General features: G+C 28.0%; 1 protein-coding gene across 3 annotated transcripts in view; it reads right to left on the reverse strand.

Annotated features, from left to right (window-relative positions):
* Positions 1-22,119, reverse strand: part of LOC107173681 (uncharacterized) — a 447,370-nt gene that overhangs the window by 50,718 nt on the left and 374,533 nt on the right. For all 3 annotated transcript variants that reach the window (XM_089225025.1, XM_089225024.1, XM_015524309.2), the window contains one exon: positions 16,842-16,950. In XM_089225025.1, the coding sequence (XP_089081151.1) occupies positions 16,842-16,950 (109 nt within the window). The remainder of the gene's footprint in view (positions 1-16,841; positions 16,951-22,119) is intronic.

Raw genomic sequence — 22,119 nt, forward strand, 5'->3', positions numbered from 1 at the left:
GAATCAACTGATTTATATTATATCCTCAATCACCTCTAATTTGTTCTTGAATTTTGAAATTTAATGCATTTACATCTATGTTTTTTGCAGCCCATATAGCTCGTTCACTCAACCAATCGTGGTTTCTGTAATTTCGAGCAACATCTGGAAACACCTTCTGAATAAGTTCATCTTTTGATCAAGTTAACTGACAAAAACTTCGAGGAAAGTTAATGCAGCCAGTTAACATGTATATAGGAAATTTGCCATTACCAATGTCAACGAGTTGTTTAGAGAATATGTTTCCAGATTCGTCATTTTGTAACTCGGCACGCATATTCTTGCTTAAATGAAGTACTTTGACATGTTTCCACAAATTGGAGGACTTTAGACATGTATTGAGTTCATCAGCTGGCGTTGATCGTGGAATCACTGGCAATGTTTGACCTTTTCCTGCTAATAAAATCATTGCACTACCAAATCGGTTATGATTGCTCCGTAGACCTTTTAAGGTTCTGTATAAAGCCTCCAACGATTTTTTATGTGCCATCGTGCATTCATCCCAAACAATCAATTGACATTGCTGCAAAACCTTTGCCATTGCAGAGTTCTTCGAAATGTTGCAGAATGGAGTTTCATTGCTTTGCATATTTAATGGCAATTTTAGTGCTGAATGGACTGTTCGACCACCTTCGAGCAAAGTTGCTGCGATTCCCGACGAAGCGAGTGCAAATGCAATTTTATTTTGTGAGCGAATTGTTGCTAATATTGATGACATCAAAAAAGTTTTTCCTGTACCCCCAGGTGCATCTAAAAAGTACGATATCCCTCCAGTTTCATCATTTGTTACTTTCATAAGAGTATCAAATACATACTTCTGTTGTTCATTCAACAGTGGAAGATTGGTTTGAATTAATTCTTTCAAAGTGTTGAGATCATACAGTTTTTCTCAGTGCACCTCTTGTTTAAAAGCATCATGCATTGGACGATTGGTCGCGGTCAGGCCTAATTGAATTAATAGTTTGTTTGACGTCATCAATCACATGCCCTCAATTGAAATCAATACTTCATTCTAAATTTCTCCACTGATTTTTATATTTGGATTTCCCATTCTATTCCGTATTTGATACAAAATATCATCACAAGTTCAATCTTTGTACTTGATCCACAAATAAATTGGGTTTGATAGGAAGCATGTACATATGATTATAGAATGTTCGTATTTGGTGAGCATGTGATGATATTACAGCATCATTGAAAGTTTGATCCCAATTATCGTCATTTTTTAGCAATTGCAAACATTGACAGGCTTCTCTATAGGATCCACACAATTCACCATCAACAGTTCGTAAATGTTGGAATGATGTTGGGCCACGTACATTGACTAATAGCAGTCGTAAATAAAAACATTCATCATTGCTTGGATGTACTGAATAAATTCGACAACCAATCGCATCGGTGGAATATATATATATATTTATATTTATATTCAGCTCGATTCAAACTTGTGCGATTATTAGTTGAATTTCGCGCTCGCGCTTCACGCGTTTGTGATATCCGAATTCTTTCACGTTAATTTCGTTCGTCAGGTTCTTGTGCACTTTGATTATATCGGTAATTACTTTGGTTTGTAGCATTTTGGGTTTTTCTACCTAAATTGCTTCGTCGTATAGGAGGCATATCAAATATAAATTATTGTGTCACATGCAATAATTAGTGATCATAGGTAACTTAACACTCTGCACAAAACACGATATACGAATTTAATTCGTGTGTCAGTTGATAAAAGCAAACTCGGTAGAGTAGGTTACAGAAAATCCAAGAAAAACAACACTTACGACATATTGACAAATAATCGCCCACCATAGATGATGTTCTTGATCAGTGATTACATTGCCAGGGAGACGATCAATATTATATTATCCATATTATAGTAAGGGCTGTTTTAAAAAGAAAAAGGCTGTTTTTAGGGTCTTTCCAGCAATTATTCGAATTTTTCTCGCTGTAAAACCCATCCTTGGACTTCAACGAACATAAAAAAAAAAATTGACCAAATTGGTCCAGGCGTTGTTGAGTTATGCGCTTACCAACATATTTTGCGATTCATTTTTATATTATAGATACAATAGATATCAGTGATATATCTACTTAAACTCATTAACATCTGATTTATTTAGAGAGACATAGTAGTGATCATAACATTATTGACCATTATGTTTTACAGTAGAGATATTTTTAAGGAATCCCGAGCTTTCATTATTATTTTACTGACTTGTAAATTAAGTCTAAAAGTATCAGATCTGATTAGTTATGTTAGAATTTTACTGAATAATAAATAAACAAAATAATAATCAATGCACACATTAAGTTTATGATAAGTAAATAGAAAATCTTTGAGACCAAACGATGTAGAGAGAAATTACATCATTACTCTGATGAAACGTGAACACAAACAGCTGGTTAGAAAATGTCAATAGTAAAACCATTAATTGATAAGGTGCTGGTATATACAGCATAAAATTGCAAAAAATTACTTTCCAAAATATTCAAAATTTTTATTGAGAAATACAATAGCACAAAAACAGACGTAAAAAGCAATTTTGTTTATTGTGCGGTATGTAATATATATTAATTAACATAATTTAAGACCTGTTAACCTTATTTACCAATATTAAAAAAGAAATTTACATTATTCAATACGAATATTACATAAAAGACTTAGAAAAATAATATATAAACGTATATGTATTTAGATAGTTCGTATTATTTTTCTTCTTCTTAGACCAGATGCGAGTTCACATACAGTAAAATTGTAAAAAGAGGCAATAGGATTAAATCAAACCGGTATTTGTATTTAAAAAAATCAACTTAGATAGTTTTATTTTGTTTTTTTTTATATTTTTACTACTTTACTCTGACAATAGTTTATCACTTCCTATTATACAACATGGACAATCTACGTTCTACAAAACCCATTAGCTCTGAAAGACATTTCAATCAATATTCGCTCCTCGATATTTTTCAATAATTTCATTTTAAACCAAGTTAGTTATTCACCTTTTACATCATACACATTTAGAACGCCATTGCAATTAAATTGTAATAAATTCTCCGAGTATTTAATCATAAAATGAATTAAGGTCAAAACGGAAAATATTCTTTCCAAAAAAACAATCAGAACACTTTTTTACGTGAAATGTGTGAAATTAGATTAACTTGTGGCCTATGAGTCCCATATTAAGGTCGCCACACACTGCAGCGGTGGCGGTAAAATTCTTTTGTCTTGGCGGTGCCGCCGCGGTGGCGGTAAAATTGAGTCCGGCTTCATTTTGCCGTAACCGCCACCGCCACCGCTACCACCACCGCTACCGCTGCAGTGTGTGGCGACCTTTATGCTAAAATAAAATATATTTTTAAGGACGATTATTAATAAACAAATAATTATGGTATCTACATCATGGTGTTACATAATATTATATACGGGTAAAACACGTTTGCGTACGTTCGTTATCGGCGATACCTTTTTAAGCAACACGATTCCGTACGATTTTACCTATTTTTTAACTACACGTTTGCGTACGATGTTTTAAGCGTTGTTGCCAATTTTCATACCGGTATACAGAGCCCCCACAAGGGGGCCTGATGGACCTTGAGTACAGGGGCCCGAATACTTTAAGGACCGGTGGGCCCGTTGAAATTTATTTGTAATTTTTGAAATTTTAGTAGAAATACTTATTTTATATTAATTAATATTGTAAAATAACATTTTATGAAATATATATTATATTATATTATTATATAGTCATTTAATATTTAACCATTGATTAAGCTGAGCTCAAAGCCCGCAAAATAAAATTTTAACTTAAAAAAAGTATATTAAATATAAATTAAAATATAGGTACTTGTTTTTTCTTTTTTAATTTAGATAATATTGTAATAAAAAAATAGAAAAAACATTATTAACGTTGGATTGTTTATGAACGAAATAAAAATGATTTTTGTAATTTTTAGTGCTATTTTTGGATTTTGAGACTTGTTTGGACTTTTAACTGTTTCTGAATTAAAATCGGTCTTATTTTATGAAATTAGATTTTTTTGTCAATCGAATTATCAAGTAAGTTGTAACTGTATAGATTAAGTAAATAGAACGATTACGTTGATGCAACATCCTTTTTTCACATATTTATTTATTTATTTATTTATTTACCATAATTTTATTAAAATAATAATTGACGATTTATTTATATATTAATCACTTTATATAATTAAGTAAATCTCATTTTATTTATTATTTTTTTTATGTATTATTATAGAACTGTAAATGTATTCGATATTTATTATATTATTATTACATATTATATTATATTATTATTTATTTTATATACGATGAAATTGGTAAATTTGACAACGTTGCATACAATTTCATACGCAATCGTGTTTATTTATTTTTTCTGAAAGGTACTTTTAACCCATCTACAAACATACGCAATCGTGTTGCCAAAAAGGCCAAACGTACGTAATCGTGTTCTACCCTTATATACAATAATATCGTTTTTTTTCTTATCTGGTATTATTACCACATTCATTATTATGTCATTATGCCTCATTACGTAATTATTACTTCCGGTACCTATACAATTGTATTACTATGTTTCTTAATACTTTAATCGTTGAACTATAATAGTTTGTACTGGAAGTTCTAAAAATAAAAAAGGACGATTATAGTTTAATTTAAAATGCATAATACCTATTCGGTTAAAGTTACATAAACTATTCAATATTAAATAAAATCTATTAAAATTGCATGTTTATAACTCTTTTGTGAAAATAAAATATATCCAAAGGGGTGGTTTTTTGGGATCATATTTAATTTTAGAGATGTATATAGTACGCAAGCATGTCGTAAATATTAGATATACATTGGTTTTCTACCTCAATAATTAAAAATAAATCCCAAACGTTCGGGAAAAAGTTTTGAGATTTTTTTTTCTTTGTACATTGCACAGCTTGGCGTCGGAGAGGGTCGTAGTATGCGTGGTTGAAAAAAAGAGAACAGCAGAATAATGAGCAACTGCACGCATAGACCACCCGTTAAAGTTAGTTTTATTAGGATTTTCTTCCTTTTCCTTCCGCAACATCACGGATTCGAAACTGCAGTACACATATATATTATGTATTATTATTTGTATTTAGTATATGTTTCGAGTTGAGTCTATTTGGCTACTCCGAAACACGCATGTCCCCTCGGAAAAGTCTCAACGAGATCAAAATTTGGAAATAACATAATATAGAATATTAACTCGCTACAAAACCCAACTATAGAAAATGAAAAAACATAAAATACGATGCTGCCTTGGTTTTAGATTACCTTAGCTTGCAGGAAAACAAACACCAGTGTTAAATACCTCTCTTTATGGACTTATTGAATTTCACTATTCATTTTCATTATAACACTTCAGCACTTGATATATTTTTGAACTATAGTTCAAACTATTTTCTAAACTTTTCTGATATTTTTGTAAAAATAGGTCGAGTAGAATTTGAGTTTATATACACTACAAATATGCGGAAATTGCCTTTTAATGTACCCAATTTTAATAACAAACAATACATTTAATATTATTTTATTTTGTTACAATACTTTCCATAACCACGCATTTTATTTCGCGATAGGTGAGTTGATTCCCTAGACCTATTTTATATATTATTTGTTTGGTATTCACGTATGATGATCGTAAACAGAATATTATTTTAGAAACATCTTTCAGCCGATTAGTTAAATTCATAATATACTATAAGTATAATATGTCTATTGTCTGTGGATTACTGTTTGTAGACTGTGGTTATATGGTATTAGTAAACAGATTATTTCAAAGATATGAACTAAAGTATTATATCGTCATTAATAATAACTACAATAAATTGATATATGTACATTTTTTTTACCCCCAAATGGTTAATATTACATTTTTCGATATCCGGCCCATCAAATTTCAGGTAAAATACCAAACATTTTCTCTAACGATCGACCGCTGTAACATATCATGTAAACAACAAATTATATTATTATTGCATTTTGTGTTCTCGCTATATACGTACACATTGCCCATAGATAAATATTATGTGCGCATCGTGAACGTAATTTACCACATACGTTCTCCAACTTTCATGCCCCGAGATGAAACAATTGTATATTTGGTTTTCAAAAATAACTTCGCATAAAGGTTTATGATTTTCTGGTACCTACACATGTTGGTATCATAAGTAAACACCGCGAAGTTTCGGTAGACTATAACAATAACTGACGAGGAACTGTAGATTATTACACTAATGCTATTGAATAAGTCATGATTTATTTTACACAGAACAGTACCTACACAATCCCGTAAAAATAATAATATTGAAGCAATACGAATTCTAAGTACGTGTTCTTTTAATTAAATAATAATATATTTATAATTATTATTAGATAATACTACTGAGATGATATATTAATACGCTCCAGCACGCGCATAGGAAAAACGGTTTTGATCGTGTTTGGGGGGGTGTACAAAATTTAATTTTAGTTGTACAAAATTGTACAAAAAAAAGTACATAATACTGTACAGTTTAAAATTGAATTTTTTAGATTTTCGACATTGGCAGTGCTGGGGAAACGTTTCTCCATCACGCGCATAGGAAAAACGGTTTTGATCGTGTTTGGGGGGGGGGGGGGGGGTGTTCAAAATTAAATTTTAGTTATACAAAATTGTACAAAAAAAATTACATAACACTGTGGATGTTTGATATTAAAATTCGAAAGTGGCAGTGCTGGCGAAACGCACCTCCGTTACACATAGTACGTATAATGCGTTGGACTCAATGGAGTACATTCGTACGATCTAAAGTATCTAATATTCAAATTAAATTATTAAATTATCATTTTATAACATATAGAATTGTTTTAAAAAACAAAAAAAATCTAATTGTAAAATCTATAGGTGTTACAATTCATAAATGGTTCCTTCTTTCAAACCTAACGTTTGATATCGCATTATATTTAACAAGATTTAAATAAATGCATTCTTCTTTAATTGTTATGCTTGTATCAAGTTTATCGAGGAAGATAAATAAAGTGAATTTATTGATCCGATTTAAGAAATGAGATAAATTTAATGTATTTTCAACTTATTGTTGAGCTATATTCTAATTTTTTTTTGTGTTTACTTCACAAGTTTAATCTCTATATCCATAAATTCTCGCGTAGCTTAAAGTCAACCATTTTATTTGGTATACTTATATGGAGTATGAATGAAAGAATTAGAGCTGAACAAAATGAACAGATCAGTTTCCATAGAAACGACTGATATATAATAATATTATACAAGCCTCGTGCAAAATTGTAGTGCAATATATGTTTATCTGGAGATCATTAATTTAAATCCCTATTTTTTATTTTTTCATAATTTAATAGGTTTAGTATAGGTAGTATATATCTAGTTATGTGGTTTATATTTAATTATATAAGTTTCAATAGTCTAAGTAAAATCCATAAAAAATTGTGTGTAAGAAAAAGTTCAAGATTTTGATCTTTTTACAAGATTTAATGATGTGAACAATTGGTACCCAATAAAATGGTCCAAAAAATTACATATTCCAAAATGTATATTACTTTTAAAGCAATTTAAAAATAACTTTATATATATATACATAATTTTGTATTTCTAAGATTATTCTTTATCACTATATATTTAACAATAAAAAACATATAATATTTTAATTACTGTATTCATAATATTATTTTTTTCACAATTGTGGATTTTAATCGCAATCGAATTTTGTGATGTTGCTTAAATATTTATTTTTTTAACGAATTATAGCCTCCCCCATTATTCAATAAAAAAACTTAGATATTGAAATTTGATATGGGTTATAATAAAATTGCCTCTAATATTATGTTCTTAGGCTATTTATAAATTATTTTTAAAGAATTTATTTTGTATATTATGATAATATTCACATGATGTGAATAATAAAAATGACTAAAATTTTTATAAATACCTATAATTTAAGCACATATATAGATACCTAAGTGTGTCTTTATTTATTATTTTCTTTTTTTTCAAAAAAAGGTTTTCCTGAATTCATATTATGTATGACTGCCATTAACGCAGGCAGTTAAGGATAATTACTAAGCTGCTCCGTGCATAAAAGCGTGTTTTTTTATACGTCATTCCAACCTTAATAATTATTAAATTGTCGTTTACAACATTAATAACTATTAAATATTCACCAACCAACCAAAAGATTTTGAACCTTTGCTTGTTTCTACCTGAAGCATTTAACTAATTATTCAAGACAACAATAGGTATAAACAAATATATTTTTAAAAATGTAAGCATAACATTATAGGATAAACTTCAATAATTATTATTACCGTAATTATTACTTTATGTTATAAATTAAAAATTATAATAATTTAATTTGACCAATTAAAAATATTGTATAGTTTTGATTCGAGATTCATTATAATACTTTTTTCCATAATATCTTAATCATAAATGTTCTTTTAGAAACACTTAGTTTATATCTAAATCTAATATAAACTTAATTTAAATTTTAAAATATTTAATATGTTATTAGTTAATACTTTTACTATAATATTATATGATAGACAGACCATTCTAATATTAATATACAGTTTACCTCTACGAATATGTAAGCATTATTAAAAATGCACATAATATTATTTGATTTAATTATTTCAAAGTACCTAGCATAAGATTTTTGGACACGTATATTTAAAAAGATATAAATACTTGTATTGTACTTATAGATGGTATACAACATATTTTTTGAAGATTACAACAGTGCAAAATAGCCTATAAGTGTTATGCGGATGTCTCAGTAGAGTTTTGTTTCTAATATTATTAATTAAAGTGTTCAAGCAAAATAAAAAATAAATAATTAAAATAATATTCAACAAAATTGTTTTTGGAGAATCTTTTTTATATAAAAAGGAAAAAAGTTGGTAACAAACACTTATTCATTAACTTTTTTGTTTCTATTATGATGGGTTCCCATAATATAGGTTATAAATCAATGAATTATAATTATAAAAATGTATTGTAACTATTTCTTATACGATACATTTTTATATATTATGATATTAAATCGAAAAAAAATTTTTTTTAGATGTGTTCTATTTACCTACTTCAATTTTAACCTCTGATAAATTTTAGCGAATATATTTTTAATAATTAATTTATTAAATGTTCATAACACACAGTAATTAAGTGCTTAACACAATTTATACAAATTTATGTTTACTACGTATTTAAGGTGATTTAATAAACACGATCGCTCATTACTTGCCCTCATTTTTTCCTTCAGCAATTTGCTTATTTAAACTCTGATTTTTAAATAGATATACAATGGCCTTATTATTTTTGAACACAATAGAATTGTCTACCAATTAATGAGTATCTTGTGGAGATATAAATTTCTGTTTTTCAAATAAGTATTTATATAACTCACTTTTTTACTATAAATTGTTAAGTAGATGATTTATTTTATTTTAATTTTATGTATAAAAAACGGGAATTATGCGAATAGTTTCTGTGTTATTAAACCTTATACGTAAAATTTTAAGATAACAGTTTATGATAGTATAAAATATTATAATTTAAAAATAATATGGAGGCTATATTGCGATATTTTTTATCATTAATTATCGCTAGGTAGATCAAATATTACATTCATTTTAAATAGGATGTAAGACAATTATCAACTATTATCCTTGGTATAACATAAAGATAAATAACTCCGAAACAATCCTTAAAATTTCCACTTAAATGCAAATAAGTGTTCAAAAAAAAAATAAAAAAATATCTGACTTAAAATTACCGTACACTAATCTAAAGGTTTCTCATTTTAAAATTTATTTTAATATTCTCAGTGTACTCTATAAATTGTATGAAAATCTAAGTATCCAGAAATCGATCTTTACGTATGATTAAAAATTCCGAAAATATAAATATGAATAAATGAATTACTTAAGGACAAAAGAATAAGAAGGTAAATTATCATTTTTGGTGAATCTTCAATGAGTGATGATATGGTAGATTTATGTTATAATTTGTATTTATTGATACAGAAATTATACATTATGGTTACGTTTCAATAATTTTAGTAATTATTAATCAATAATTATTAAGATTTGAAAAACTTATCACCAAAATATATAAATAATTATTTTATAAACTTACCAAATTTAACACCAATATTATAATTAATTATAATATTATTATATATTGCGTAAGCTATGAATTTAAAATAATATGATACTATCACATTTTATTGTTTGAGTTTAAAAACATTAAATTATCTAGAGTGTGCACTTGTATATTTAATAATTCATTAATAGTAATACGTCTTAAGAGACATTGATATGTCATGTTGAAAATATAATCAAGTAATATCCTCAATTACTTAGTCATACAATTCACGTTATATTATTATCATTTATCATAATAAAAACACTTTGTTATAACTCATTTTAAATAAAAGCTAAGTTAAAAAAAAAAATAATAATAATAATATTAAATCTTTAAAAGACGTGATATAATATGAAAACTAAGTAAAATGTCATTTTATAATATTACAAATACCTGTGACGAAAAATGAGATAAATAATTGTAATTTTAAATACTTAGTCAACATATTGTTTATACATTATTAACAACGAAAAATAGGAGTGGTTAGATGTATTTATTTAAGTATACTTCTACAGTTCTACGTCCTACCAATTAGTTGAACAATAATATATTAGCTAAGTATTTATGCAAAACCGGTCTTAAAAGTACTTGAACATTTTTAGTTATAACTTATAAACCATCTAACTAATCTGCTGGTGAGTTCCTCTGTTTCTACCTGCACAATATTTCTGATCGATTCATACCTTAAACGACTTTATATGTTCAATCCTTTGTTCTTTATAGAGCTGGCCAATGGATTAACAAAAACATTCAATGAAATAACTAGGTTTCCTGTTATTATGCGTTAGTGACTACTACACTATTTTTTTTTTTTTTTTTTACTTAGCTTCGCTCCACTACCATCACGCTGGATAAGTCGAGTGCGATAAACGAAGTAAGACCCTACTTACCTATGTAAACATTAATATTTAACACTGATGCAGCACATTTAGTACAATAAATTCGCATACATAAAATACCACCATAACAATTTTAGGGGCACTCTATAATTATTGTTGTTTTAAGTGTACAAATGTTGACCTAATAAACTGAAAATATACACAGAGCCGCTATTTCATTTAAACACTGGTTATATAGTATATACTTACCTACGCCGTTTTTGTTATAAATATTAGATAGGTGCAACAATAATCAACAAATTACTGACTACATCAAACTATTATCGATATGTATATTATAACGCTTTTTAACTGATTAGGTAATAGAAACTCCTATGTACCTATTTGATTAACAGAGGATGATCAGTAATATTAATATTTTTGCAGTTAAATTCCCACATTTTGATTTTCAATCGTATCAGATATGCATGATTATAATCATATCCATTTATTGGTGTACGGGTTTTTTTCAACGTTTATTATTATTAGTGTATTCATTTTCACTAAAAACATTTATTACATTCTCAATTATTAGCCATCTTAATTTTGAACAATAGTTTTTGTATTAAGGACTTAAATTACCTATATTTTATTTCTCAATGGCTTCTTAGCATAGAAGGTTCTATCGGCCATCATTAATTATTAAACTTCATAGCCATCATTCATGTAATAATACATAAGCTGGTAAGTTACATTTATTAATGGACATTTCTACTAACCTAAATATGAAAATAAGAGCATTTATAGTAATATTTATAGTAATACATCTAATAAATAAAACAAGAGTGTTTGGATATATAACTTATAACTTTGGATACATTTTTATAACCAATGGAAACTTAGAACCGTAAAATTATATAATTTGCCATCTTAAACAGTTCATACACATATTATTATGACATATAAAACAGTAAAAATATATAAAAGTTGTAACAATTTTTTAGTTTTTGGTAAGCAAATAATATAAAAAAGTAACTTTTTTTTAAGGATTAAAAAATATTTATTTTATATCGTTTCAAATCATATAAAGTAAGAGAATTCTTAGTTTTGATAGACGTATTATATTTCTAATCATGATTTAATTTTACTTAATGAAAGACGTGCCAGTAACCTTTTTGTTCGTTACCAATAACCGTACATTATCTTCCCTAGACCCATGCTAAACTTACTAACAAACTTACTTATATTACATAGAAAAAAATTGTTCTGTAATATGTTTATTGCCCCTGTTCATTTTATTTTTTAAGCTCCCTGAAACGTTTTTAATCTTATAACACAACCCAATAACCATACTTACAAAATAAACTAATTGTATTGTGTTTGTACGTGTATATAATAGATATGAAATCATCAGAAAGTGCCTTGAATAAAATAATAATAATATCTAAAAAAAAAAAAGTTTAGTAACTAGTAAGTAACCGCTATGATAATGCTTGAACATTAGATATCGATTGTACCACGTCATTGAGTAGAACACAGAAATCGATACTTTAAATTTTAATTCAATAATACCTAATTCATTGTATAGAATGAAAATGTACATAGGCAAAGACAGTCTATAATATGTTGGTAGGTAACCAAGATTACAAAACGATAATTTTTATAGCATTGTTACATTTTTAACAATTAATTCAACAACATTTTTTTGGTAATTTTAAAATTTAGGTTGACCAACCAAAGTACAAGATTTTATCTAAATATCAACCTAAAAAGGTTCCTTTGAAGTTGATGATTAGAGTATTTTGTCTTCTATAAATGGCTATCAAACAAAAACAAAACAAATTTAAAAAAATCAATATCCAGAATCTAAAATATTGTTATGTTATCAAATAGTTAATTTTTTTTCCTAGACAAAATATCATTACTTACAATAGTTCAGTAACAACATTTTATTTTATTTCAGTTATAAAAAATTTAATATAAAGCATATGGAAAATATTAAAAATACATAGGCACGTTTTTTTATATATACCTATATAACTATTTAACGTTAAAATGTTGACATCATTTATTAAATTTCAAATGTATAAATTATTTAGTTACAATATCTTATACTGATAAATCGTCTCCGTTTAGAACCGTATTTCATCTACAATGATGCTATATCATTGAATTCAAATTTAATACCATTAATTTCAGTGACCCACTTGTATTAAACTGCACAGCTGAGTGACATCCACTGACCCAATTTTTTATTTTTATTTTCAGCAATATAATAATAAAAATATAAAATACAATTTTAATAATGATACATATTAATTTTTAAGTATATTTTAAGTATTAACTTACATTTTAATAGTAAAATAAATAATACGAGTAATTCACAAAAATATTTACACTGATTTTGAAAAATTATTTTTAATTAATTAGTAATATTATTAAGTTTTTAAATTTCATTTAAGTAAAATTATATAACTATAATTTTTGATAATTATAAGTTTAAAATTTCGCCAGCTTAAAGTTATTTTCTATTAGATATAATTTGTATAAATAATTAGTGGCCTATAAGAAACACTCAAAAACTATATGAACTTCCAAAAATCGCTTATCATGATGGCAAGATTTTCGAGAATAAGTATTCACTTTTATAGGAGAGGGAGAATTTTGAGATATTTTGAGAAGTTTATATGATAAAAATGTTTAAGATACAAAATATATTTATTTAGGTAAGCGCGTGTACATACATACACAACAACGCGTGGCACATCACGTCTCGTCCGTCGGCGTAATGATAGACATTTCCGGGTCGGCCATTACCATACATCATTATAATATTATGGTAGATGATAAATGATAATAATATGTACAACGACTTAGGACGGATGGTTTACGTTATTATATTAACCCATGGTTAAGATAATATCATGTGGGAATTTATATTGCAAGTCTGGACTGCAGCAATACTTATAATATAATACGGTCGTTGTAACTTTAAATTCTCAAAAGTAGGTACGAAACTTTTATCGTGCACCGCTATTAATATACGTATATACGAGTACATCTTATAACACAACATAATAATCGTGTAATACGAATAGTGTGTTTCACTGTCATCCTCTAAATATCTTAGTACAGAAAACTAAATGAAAAATTCAAATAATCGTAAATACCAATTCAATGAATCTTACTAAAGGTGGTCCAGTCAGTGTCATTAGTTGGTATGCTATTACAAAATCATATTGAATATTTCTAAAATCACACCAGTACTAGGTGTAATAGTAGCTAAATCTGCGTCATCGTTCTAATAGGCTGTCAGTAAAGTTTCGTAACTACAAAACAACTAATAAAAGTAATGAATAAGGACCATAACTGCTTTAGGTAAGTTTAAATTGGTATACAAATTTATAAATATTATTTATAATTCAAATTTTCACTTATCTTAAATAATTTTGTTTTAATATTTCCCATATTAACACCTTAAAGATTTCAGTAAGTAACACATCCACTATAATATGCATAAATTATTAGTATATAATATATTTAGTGTATCTTATAATTATAATATATTTACATTTCGGAGACCGAAGCTAAAGAATAACGGAGATCAGTGTCAGCAAGACGCATTATGCTTATATCATTCCAGCCCGGTGACTGCACAACGTCGTACTCGAATCCCGAGTGGATTAAAATAAAATAACTTGGCCAGTCAAAAGGACATTTTTCGGTCGTTCGAGATTCATCAATTTCAATTTCAGTTTTTTTTTTTTTTTATCGAACGCATATTATAACAGCTAAAAGTGACGGTTTAGGGTTTATAATACACCAAACGCTAATTGCAGCTTACTAAGCCCACGATAATGTCATAATGGACATTTCGTAGTTCCAACAAAAATCGAAACTAAAACCCAATACCCATTTTTATCTCCAACAATCCACCGACAACCTACGGTGCTGCACGTGCCATGAAACTGCATAATTATAATATTATAATTTTCCCTGACTCGCATCCGATCCCCGTGGTTAGATGATTATAATATGGTGTTTCTGATTTTGGGTTATTATTAAATTATTGTTCTATTATGTACCTCTCCGTCACCGATGACAAACGACCATTTTACCAATTTTTTCCGAGAATTTCGTAATACTGAAATCGAAATATAAAGCAACATCCCCTATTTTAAAAATGTAAATGTTTTAAACACTATTTAAAAAAAAAATTATCCATTTTATGTTATTACGAGTATAAAAATCCTTTTCGAATACCTTTCTATTGTAAATTATCTATTTTCACCATTATGGCAGAATATAATTGTGTATTACAAATTAACTGTTTTCGTTATTACAGCAAACCTAAGTCGGTGATTCATTCATCATCGACGGTTGATGTACGCTGCCATTTAGGTACAATATACATACCTACATATTATATACATACATTGTGTCTGTGTTCATTTTTATACCACTTCGATTCAAACCTTGCTATCTACCTCTGCGAGACTGCGGACAAGTACAGTAAGTACCACGTATTGGTTTCAATTTTCACCACTATCACCTTGTTGCAAACGTCATCGGTTACTGACTACTGTGGAATCTAACTATCACCAAAGATTGGGACTGGAGCCAGAGAACTCAGCGTCCGCCAGCAACCCAGTGAGTGTTGTGTGTGTGTGGCCGCCCAGGTCGTCAAGTTGTGTTGCTCACTGGATTGGTCCATCACATACTGTAATTTAAGTAACTTTAAGTAGGTAGTATGTAAGAATGGGCCGATTTCTGTAAGCCTAGACAGTCATTGCACCATACCGAACCGACCTCGAGGATCCCTCCATAAAACACTAGCCTGAATTTCCAATATTCCCTTTGTTCCGTTCCTTTGTGACATATGCGTCTATTTATGTGTGTCCGCCATCATCGCCGATACAGCGCACACCACGGACTCGTGATCAGACACATAGATGTTAAATTTCCTCCCAGTCATTTTCAAGGAGCATCAGATCCGACGTATTTGAATTGCATATTTCTCACAATTTCGGGCGCTATACGATCAAAACATTTGCCGTGCGCAGTTCTTCGATCAACAATTGTTAACTCCGAGCACAAATCAAACAATTCAATATAATTTAATGTATTTCATACACCAACATTTTCATAATAAGTGCTCTGAAGTATAAAATTAAAACATATAATTCGTCTTGAACTCAAACCATATTATAGAAAACTATAATTATCAAGTCGGCCTTATCAGAAATATTATACTCTCAAAATATGCTGTCATTTTTAAAATAATTTATAATATTTATAAATAAAATAAACTGTTTTCTACGAAATTTCTGCTGCAAGATTAATTTTCCACATTTCTCACTACCATCAAACTGCTCATTAACAATTTGTTAATGGGTACAATTCAGGATCCTACTTTTACAGTTGTACGATTACATTTTTCCTAACAATACAAAAATAAAAAATTTAATATTTAATTAGGTACTGAAAAACACGAGTTTTTTTACTTAATACATTTAAAACGCGTATTCTTTTGTTTTGGTAGGTAATATGGGTAAAAGGTATTTCGTCGTATTCAACTCCTATAATTTATCATGTTTTAAATTTAATTAACAGTTCTTTTTTATTGTTCATTACACAATATGAGTAGAAATATAATTAATAATAATATAGCAAACAAATTTATGTTCATTAATTATTTATGATCAAAATTATATATTATAATATTAAGCGCATTTACAGTTTTAAATATGATTTTCATTTGCTAGAGATAAACGACGTGACTACTTACCGACAACTTTTAAATTGATAAAAATGCTTTTCGGTGGATGTGATGATATTTGACATTCGTACAAACCGGCATCTCGTAGTTGAACGTATTTTATCTGTAGTGTCCAATCCTAAAATAACAAAGTATAATATATTAATTTCAATATTTCTGTAGCGTATGAATTACAATAATTCGTGATAAAATGGACATAATAGGATGATTTTTCATTGTTTGTTCCCGTGATATTCTAAAGAATATAAACAGTACCTAAAATCTTAGGTGGATGTACCTATAGTACTATAATGTTCAGTGTTCTATAATCTATAAGATGTATGTATTATTATAACTTCATAAAATAATAAATAACGTGAAACTTTAATTTAGTTATTTCATTCATAATTTAACGTGGATACAATGATTTATATAATACGTTAAACGTGTATGTTAGGCAACTATAGCCAATATACTATACCATTTAATTAATTGTATTGTTTTATTGTTTGAAATTGTTTAATAAATATCAATCATTGGCTCGATTCATCTAAAACATGTTCTCTACTTCATTATTTATAAATACACATACATTAAATATATTTTTTTTTTTTCATTATCCGAGAAGCTTTTGTATAAATTAATTAAAATGCTTTCCACAACTCTCGTCCTATCTCAACAACTTTGGACAAATGGTTGGTCACATCTGCCGTTCTGTTCAGTCCAGTATACAATCTGTCAAACAGTTGAAGAATTGTTGTGGACTATTATTGTGGTGTACTGATATCCTTGTGCTAGCTGTTGTTAACGGTAAAACAAGATGGTGGACTTTTTTAGTAATTTTATACACATGGAGTTAAAATATAAACTGTAATTTTAAAAACTTTTATGCCATATGCGTTCGCAAAAAACATATTAATTTAAAAAATTAAATCTTAAAATATTGGTCTTTTTGTACAGATATAATAATATAACTATTACTATCAATAAAATAAGATTAAAAATCAGGGTGTAAACAAAAAACATCAAGTAATTAATACTTTTAAAAATACAGTTTTTAGTTAAGAAATATATTGTTTTTACAATTAATTTCATCAAACTCTTGAATCCAAAAATTAACAATTTGTCTCATGACCAACTATAGTATAATATCTACGTCCTACATATTATATTTCAACCACCTGAACTTAAAAAATAATATATATTATATTATTATGTTATTGTATAATAACCTATACCTATATTTATCTGCTTTGGTCTGGGTAAAATAAAACTATTTGTTGAAAAAAAACTCTTCAAAGATTTGAAAATCTTCAGTTTTAGATTCTCCACAGACAATACAATAGTATTAGTACCTAATACCTGTGTTAATCAGAATGGTAAATTCACGATTCCGCATTATAATATTATTCCGCATATACCTTTTCATTCACACGATTCCGCACGAAACTAATTTGCGACGTTGTCGATTGTATTATAAAAATTATTTTAAACCTAAAAATTGTTGGTATTAATGCTACATAAAATAAGTAATATAATATTATATTATTTTGGTTTTTCCCTAAATACTAGCTTATCTGATTAGTCTGCAGTTTATTACATATATGTTTTATCTGGACGCATCAGTTACCTCTTCGATATCTGTTCGTACGTATATTGCGATCGCATTATTGTGTTTTACTGTTATCCGTTGACTTTTAAACCGTGTGTGAGTTTAGAATTTAAAATGAATAATTTAAAAAATTCAAAAATTCGTATAATAGTGCCCGAGAGAAATAAGGAACTTGCCGTTGTTAATGGTTATAAACATAGATTTGTTGGTGTTTAACTTTTAAAGTAGCGCTGCTCTTCTGACAAAAATTTCACTGCGTTTATTATTTAAAATTCAGAAAAAAAAATAGTACTCGACTCAAAAGGTATATATAGTCATCCGGCTGACACTCCTAATAAAATAGAAAAACAACTACTCAGAGAAAACTGTAAGCGACAAGCAGAGGAATCAATTTTCAGTAAACCTATCAAAATCATTCGCAGAGAATTACCTACTCCAAACTCCAGAATCATCGGCAATTAGACACCAGGATATTAAATCCGTTAGCAAAGCAATGTATGAACAACGAAGAAAAAAATGTTCTGTACTTCCAACATCATTAGATAACGCTGTACAACAACTGAGGATTTTAAAAACTGATAAATGTTTCACGTATAAAATCAACAATTTATCTATGCTGCAGCAGATAAAAATTTTATTTGCCTTACAACTATTCAAAATATTAACTTCTTGACTCAATTTGGTTCAGAATTATTTTGTGATGGAACATTTGACTATTCACTTAAGTACTTTTTACAGCTGTACACAATATATAGTTATAGAAATGGATTTTATTTACCACTAATATATTTATTTTTTAAAAGACAAAACTCAAAATACTTGCGTAGATTTATGGAATTATTTTCGACAACTTTGCACAGAAATCAGCGATAAATTATTAAATATAAAAATAATACACCTGGACTTTGAAATTAGTGCACATAAGGCAGTCCTATCTGTTTTCCCGAATGTAAAAATAGTGGCTTGTAGATTTCACATAGGACAATCTTGGTTGCGTAAGGATAGTAACAATAATGTACCTATACCTACCTACATTTTATAAATGTATTTAATTATTTTATAAACATTTTTTTTTTTAGATTCAAAGTTAATCTGGTTTAAGAGAAGCATATATGAATTCAAATGATGAACTCGGAAAGTGGTTAAAGCAATTTTTCGCTTTACCTTTCCTTGCATGTCATGAAGTAAATGAAGCATTCGCCGAACTTATAAGTATTTGCCCCAACGATTCTGCAGAATATTTGTTCTCAGACTATATTTTGAAGAATTACATTGAAGATCAATACTTATTTCCACCAGAATTGTGGGCAGAAAATCCTTCAATGAGTCCGAGGTAAAATTAATTTTTTTAAATGAAAATAAAAGTAAATCTTAATTTTATTAAAATAGTTACTTATACTTTTATAGAACAACTAATGGTTCTGAAAGCTTTCATCACACATATAACGGCCAAATGTATCACTCTAATCCACATATTTATTTAGTTATATAAGTATTGATGGAATTTCAGTCGGAAACCGAAACTAAAATAAGATCAATTACTTTATAATATAATGATTCAAAAATATTGAACGAGAAAGAAAAATAACGTATGGAATTCACCATAGATGCATACAATAAGTATGAAACAAATCAAATTGATATCATTCAATTTTTATCACAAGTTGGTCCTCGATATCAAGGAAAAAAATTGTAATTAACTAGGTACTTATTTAAATTATTATTTATTTTAACTAATTTAACTACGATTATTCACAATATATTTGACTATTAATTATTATTCGCGATTATTATTCACATATACTTATTTTTTATATATTTTTAATTAACTAGGTACTTATTTAAATTATTATGTATTTTAACTAATTTGACTATTTTTGTATGATTTTATTTTTACTTCAACAACATTATAACTGGCAACGTTGCAACGATTTTTATGCGGAATCGTGTTAAATTTGGGTTAAATAAAAATATCTTTTGTATTACGATAATGTATACGGAATTCGGGTAGGTAATCGTGCGGAATCGTATGTCAACCAAAATTAATAGTCAGTTTTGGGTGACTATCATATTATATACCATTTGGGTGTGAGTGAAATTATTTTTAACTGCATAAGATAAATACTTGGTGATTTTAATGCAAACGTTTTTAAAAATCAGCATAATAAACGTTATTAATTGTTTGCATTATATTATTCGTATATGATTTTTTTATTAATTAGAATTTTTTTTTTTTAATATTGAATGTATATTTAATTTTTTTTCCTGGTGGTATCATCACCACACGGAAGTGAACCATTTGCACACTACTTATCCCCATCCCGATGCAATTTCATTTATTGAATAAAAATGATTAAAATTACATTACAAAACATAACATTCAATAAAACAATGAGGTCGTGATTGCCTAACACCCACCTGGTGCTATATAATAGAGTGAAGAGCCGATGAAAGATCGTACGATATTATACCAATATACCAATATACCAATATCTTTTCAAAATTAAGAATTTTATATTTATATTTTATTTTTTAATATATATTTTATAAGTTGCTTAATTTTTCAATCGACAATATAATATATTACTAGGTTTACAATATTATAATATAAAAATTAATTTACCTATTCATAGACGGTACCCTCTTATTCACCTACGCGATATTTCTTGTGGAATAAACATTCTCCCAATTGATTTATAATTATTGACAGAACACATTTTGGTACGATTTGCCGAAACGATCTACACCTTCTACCATCTGACGAGTAATAAACAAGTCGTTCCTAACTCAATAAAAAACAATTTTTTTGGTATTTTTGCAAAATCTTACAACTATTTTTATCTTCTCGGTAAAATGGTTATTTATTTAGAATAAACTCCTCATCGACTTAAAAGTTTAGGCTAATATTCAAATTGTGCGTATAGCCTTCACGAACCAATGGAATAATAACTATGTCAGTAAGTAATTTATACAACTTGTAAGTTGTAACACATCTCCGCAAACTCGGTAGGTAACCACGCATTTTTACAACGCATGCAGTGTCAGAATACTGAATAGTAATATCTAATAATAATATTTATCGACTTTTTAATTTTAATATGCACGGCAACGAACCGTTATCGATGTATTTGTACGAAATAAAAACTAAGGCTCTCTGCAAATATTCGCAGGCCGGGACGATTATCCATGGTTCTGAACTTAAACAACAAAATCTTTTGGTATTTTCTTCGAGGTTACGTGAGAGTACTTATCTTTCGTTGCACGTACGACGTGCGACCGGCACAAGTCGGAAGCCAACCTGCAGTCTTCAATGTTTTATTTTGAAACAAAAGCAGTTAGTATTGGTATAAGGTTAAATGTACCTATACATACCACCCACGCAATAAACGCTGCAAAATTCGGTTCGATTTTGATTCTAACCTACATTTAAAAGTCATCACGATGGTATGACGAAATTGTAATAAAACGCAGTACTCACGTATCTACGTGTTACATATAAGGTATTTTTTTTGGATTTTACTATTTTCATCTTTGTGATTTGTTTTTGTGCAAAAAAATAGATCTGAGGCCTAGATTCTAGGTGGTACATTGACGGGTTGAAAGTAAAGAAATTTAGTATTTTTTAAAAATAATTGAAAAAAAAAACAAAAAGTAAAATTAGGTTAAGACGAGATTCTTTCACAAAACCAATTTATA

Source organism: Diuraphis noxia, unplaced genomic scaffold (genome assembly GCF_037042655.1).
Source record: "Diuraphis noxia isolate RWA-SAM2 unplaced genomic scaffold, SU_Dnox_SAM2 contig0003, whole genome shotgun sequence".
Taxonomy (NCBI): Eukaryota; Metazoa; Arthropoda; class Insecta; order Hemiptera; family Aphididae; genus Diuraphis; species Diuraphis noxia.